The sequence below is a fragment of the Telopea speciosissima genome, chromosome 3 (assembly GCF_018873765.1).
Source record: "Telopea speciosissima isolate NSW1024214 ecotype Mountain lineage chromosome 3, Tspe_v1, whole genome shotgun sequence".
Classification (NCBI taxonomy): domain Eukaryota; kingdom Viridiplantae; phylum Streptophyta; class Magnoliopsida; order Proteales; family Proteaceae; genus Telopea; species Telopea speciosissima.
In genome coordinates this window covers 63,192,762-63,196,666 of record NC_057918.1, presented here as the reverse complement: position 1 = coordinate 63,196,666, position 3,905 = coordinate 63,192,762, and the positions used below count along the sequence as shown (strand labels likewise).

General features: G+C 45.1%; 1 protein-coding gene across 1 annotated transcript; it reads right to left on the bottom strand.

Annotated features, from left to right (window-relative positions):
• Positions 1–533: 533 nt before the first annotated feature.
• Positions 534–2,625, bottom strand: LOC122655395. The gene is made up of 4 exons (XM_043849591.1): positions 2,481–2,625; positions 1,868–2,399; positions 1,658–1,759; positions 534–1,536 (listed from the first exon to the last, which is right to left on the bottom strand). The coding sequence occupies exons 1-4, from the start codon at positions 2,623–2,625 to the stop codon at positions 534–536; spliced, it is 1,782 nt and encodes a 593-aa protein (XP_043705526.1).
• Positions 2,626–3,905: the final 1,280 nt, after the last annotated feature.

Genomic DNA, 3,905 nt, shown 5'->3' with positions numbered 1-3,905 from the left:
ACACAACTCACCAATGCAGCCGAATCGCTTTCAATCCACAAATACTCCACCTGCAGCCGTATCGCCTGTTGTATGCCATAGAGCAGACCCTCAATTTCCGCCCTAAAGTTTGATCCCACACCTATGTAACAAGTGAAGCAGCGTCTAGTTTGCCCGTTGTGATCCCTTAGAATTCCTCCAGCACCTGAATGCCCTGGATTCCCAATAGAGCACCCATCTATGTTAAGTTTGACCCATCCCAGAGCTGGTGGCTGCCAAAACATTTCGGTAATCGGCCTGCTAGGTTGCCGATTAACCTTGAGAGAAAGTTTCCTTGATAGCAGACGGTCAGCCACCATAGAAATTTGTACCAGTTCCATAGTTGAAACATCCATTAATTCCTTCCAAATACCTTTTAACACAACTGTATGAGTGCGTTGTACATTCTCGAACCTCCGCCTATTTCTTTCCATCCAAATGTGGTATGGCACTAGAATGACCAATGCTGGCCATATTTTTTAGAGCACCACACCTGCCTTTTTCCTCCTCCACCATTAAAACAGCTCTTCAATCCATCTTAGATCAAACATAGACAGTACTGCACCGCAAACCCTGTTTGCAAACTCACATTCAATAAAAATATGATGGCTGGACTCCATGCTCCTATAACACATATCACACCTTGATGCCCCATAAACAGCATGCTTTGTAGCGTTCTCATCAGTTGGGAGGCTTTGGTGCATTAACCTCCAGCCAAAAACCGAAGCTCTTGGCGCTAATCCTCCTTGCCAGACCAGCCTCGACCATCTACACTGAGGTTCATGAACTCTCATCCTCTCCCATGCAGACTTAACCGAAAATACACCAGAGTCCGTCAAGGCCCACACCCTTTTATCATCGTACACAGTAGTTAGGAGCTTTATCTGCAAAATCTGATTGCATCTCTCCTGCAGCTCCGGAGCTCTAGGGACTGGTAAACACCACTCGCCATCACCAATATAATCCGCAACCTTGTCTTGCAACAACCTTAGATTTGTGACATAAGGCGCTATGGTATCATATATACGCTGCCCATTCACCCACCGATCGAACCAGAAACTTATATTCTTTCCGTTTCCAATTATCCATCTTTCGTTATCCCCTACCATCTCCCACACCTTTTTAATATCAGGGAGAATAGAAGATTTCACCCCCTTCTTTAAAGACCCATCCACCTTAAGCAGCCTCCCCCTCAAGAATTCTACAAATCTGGAATTATCACACTTAATAAACCATGCCAACTTTGCTAGCAGCGCTAGATTTATCTCCTTAAGCCTTCTCACCCCCAGTCCTCCCTCACACTTAGGCTTACACAGCTTGTTCCACCTAACTGTGATAGACTTCGACTTATTTGCGTCCCCACTCCAAATGAAATTCCGGATCCACCGTTCCATCAACTCCACAGTCGAAGCCGGCCATACGTACACCGAGAAATTGTGCACAGGAATGCCACACATCACAGATCTCACCAAATTCCACCCTTCCCACCATAGATAGAAGTCTACCTTTCCACCCTGCCTGGAATTTATCAACCAGGGGAAGAATAAATTCTTTTTCACCCTTCCCTTGAATAACTCCACACCAAGGTATCGAGTAGGAAAGACACACTCAAGAATCTGCAGAACCTCCTTCACCTTACCTCTTCTCAGATCTGACATAGCCCCAACAAAAACCCTTGCTTTTCTCAAGGTTAATTTTCAGCCCAGAATAAGCTTGGTAGCAATCCAGAAACATCTTAACCCTGCGAACACATTTCAAATCAGCATTCATAAAAATGAACAGATCATCTGAATACAGAAGGTGAGACGATGATAAGGTGTTTCTAGGGCCAGGAATCCCCTTCACTAACCCCCTCATCCTCAAATCAGTTAAACCATGACAAAGGACCTCTTCAGCCAATATAAAAAGGAAAGGGGTTAAGGGATCACCATGCTTTAAGCCTCTCTCCACCCCAAAGTACCCAACCGGACCACCATTAGTTAAGACCGACATTTTTTTAGACCTCATCATCTCCTTGATCCAGCCAATCCAGGAGTGAGAAAAACCAATCTTGCCCAACACATCAAACAAGAACTTCCATTCCAGCGTATCATACACCTTCTGTACATCTAGTTTCATCCCCAATGTTCCCCCACAGCATTTGGAAGCCATCATATTTGTCAGCTCAGAAGCCACTCCTATACTTGAGGTGATTACTTTCCCCTGTTGGAACGCCCCATGTTCTTCAGAAATTAACTTAGGAAGTAGCAAGGAAAGCCGGGTTGCCATTATCTTAGGAATAATCTTAAAGAAAAAATTGCCAAGACAGATTGGGAGATAATGCCCTACCTGCCTAGCATTCTCCACTTTAGGGATCAAAGTGATAAAATTATTATTCACCCCTTTAGTAATGACCCCAAAATTTGAGATTGCATAACATACCTCCGGCCCAATGATGTCTTAACAGACTCTATATAATGTACCTGGGAACCCATCTGGTCCAGGGGCGCTAGCCGGATCCATCTCAAAAACCGCAGTTTTTACCTCCTCCGCGTCAGGGACAGCCACCAGCATTTTATTCTCCTCATCTGAAATAAGAGTTGGAACATGGTTGAGCAGCTCCTCCATTGCAACCGAGGTCCCGCCCCTATAGAAGGTCTAAAAGTGACCTGCTATATGAGGACCTATACTCGCTGGATCCTCCAAAATCTCTCCACCTGTCATCTGCACCTGTCAAATGAAGTTACTAGACCTCCGAAGCTTGGTGGATAGATGAAAAAATTTGAAGCATCTATCCCCAAACTTAACCCATTTTTCTCTGGAGCGTTCAGCCCATAACTTTTCCTGTAGCACCAAAATTTTCTCATGCTCATTCTTTGCCTGACATTCCAGATCAAATAAATCATCACTAAAGCCTTCCCTTTCCAATCTCAATTGAACCTCCTCTACCCCCTGGTTCGGTTATACTCTACCTCCACATGCAGAAAAGTCTCTCTAGCCCATTTCCTTAAAGGTCCTTTAAGCCGCTTGAGTTTTTATGCCACCACATAAATCGGAGTTCCACCTACTGGCTGGTCCCACGAATCCTTCACAACCTTCCTAAACTCACCATGCTCCACCCAAAACCGCATCATACAAAAAAGAACATTATCTGGTCGTGGTACATTACTAGATGATACCATAAGAGGTGAGTGATCAGAGTACCCTCTTGGCAGCACCCGTTGCCCACACCCCTCAAAAGTGTTCATCCAAACCTTATTACCAAAGCTACGATCGAGCACCGCACACACATTGCCCACCCGCTTATTGTTCGACCACATGAAAAAGCACCCCGAAGAGGGAATAGGTACCAACGCAACAGTGTCGACCATAGCTGAAAATTCCTCAGCCAAACCAATATTAAATCTACCCTGCCCTCTTTTTTCTTACGAAAAGAGATAAGAGTTGAAGTCACCCAGAACCAGCCATGGACAGCTAACTCTAGCAACCGAAACCAGATCAACCCAAAGCTGCCGCCTCACACACCTCCTACAATTTGCATGAACAAATGAGATCATCCCTTGAACCCCCCCCCCCAACCATCACTGAGCACGTGAGCTGCTAATCAGACCCAATAATGAACGATGGAGGGACCAAGTTGACCTTCCAAAACAACCACAGGTTTGGGACCCCCTCCTCTCTGTTATTAAATAAGAAATGAGAACAAAAGCCCAGCGCTTCGAAAAATTTCACCGGGCATTTTCTTGGCTCCACCTTTGGCTCTGCAATGCACAAAAACAGCGGGTCATTCACCCGAATAAGCATGCGAAGATGTGAGCACGAACGTTTATTCGCAATACCCCGAATATTCCAAAATATACACTTCATTAATTTCTAATGGAAAGAGAACTTCGAGTAAGGCGTCACAC

Bases quoted from the DNA above. Each gene is read 5' to 3' on its own strand.
- LOC122655395 (XM_043849591.1), bottom strand. From the start codon at position 2,625: ATGGAGGAGCTGCTCAACCATGTTCCAACTCTTATTTCAGATGAGGAG. The intron at 2,400-2,480 runs GTACATTATATA...TCATTACTAAAG, and splicing joins TGGACCAGATGGGTTCCCAG to GGGTGAATAATAATTTTATC. The intron at 1,537-1,657 runs GTAAGGTGAAGG...GATAAATTCCAG, and splicing joins TATGTCAGATCTGAGAAGAG to GCAGGGTGGAAAGGTAGACT.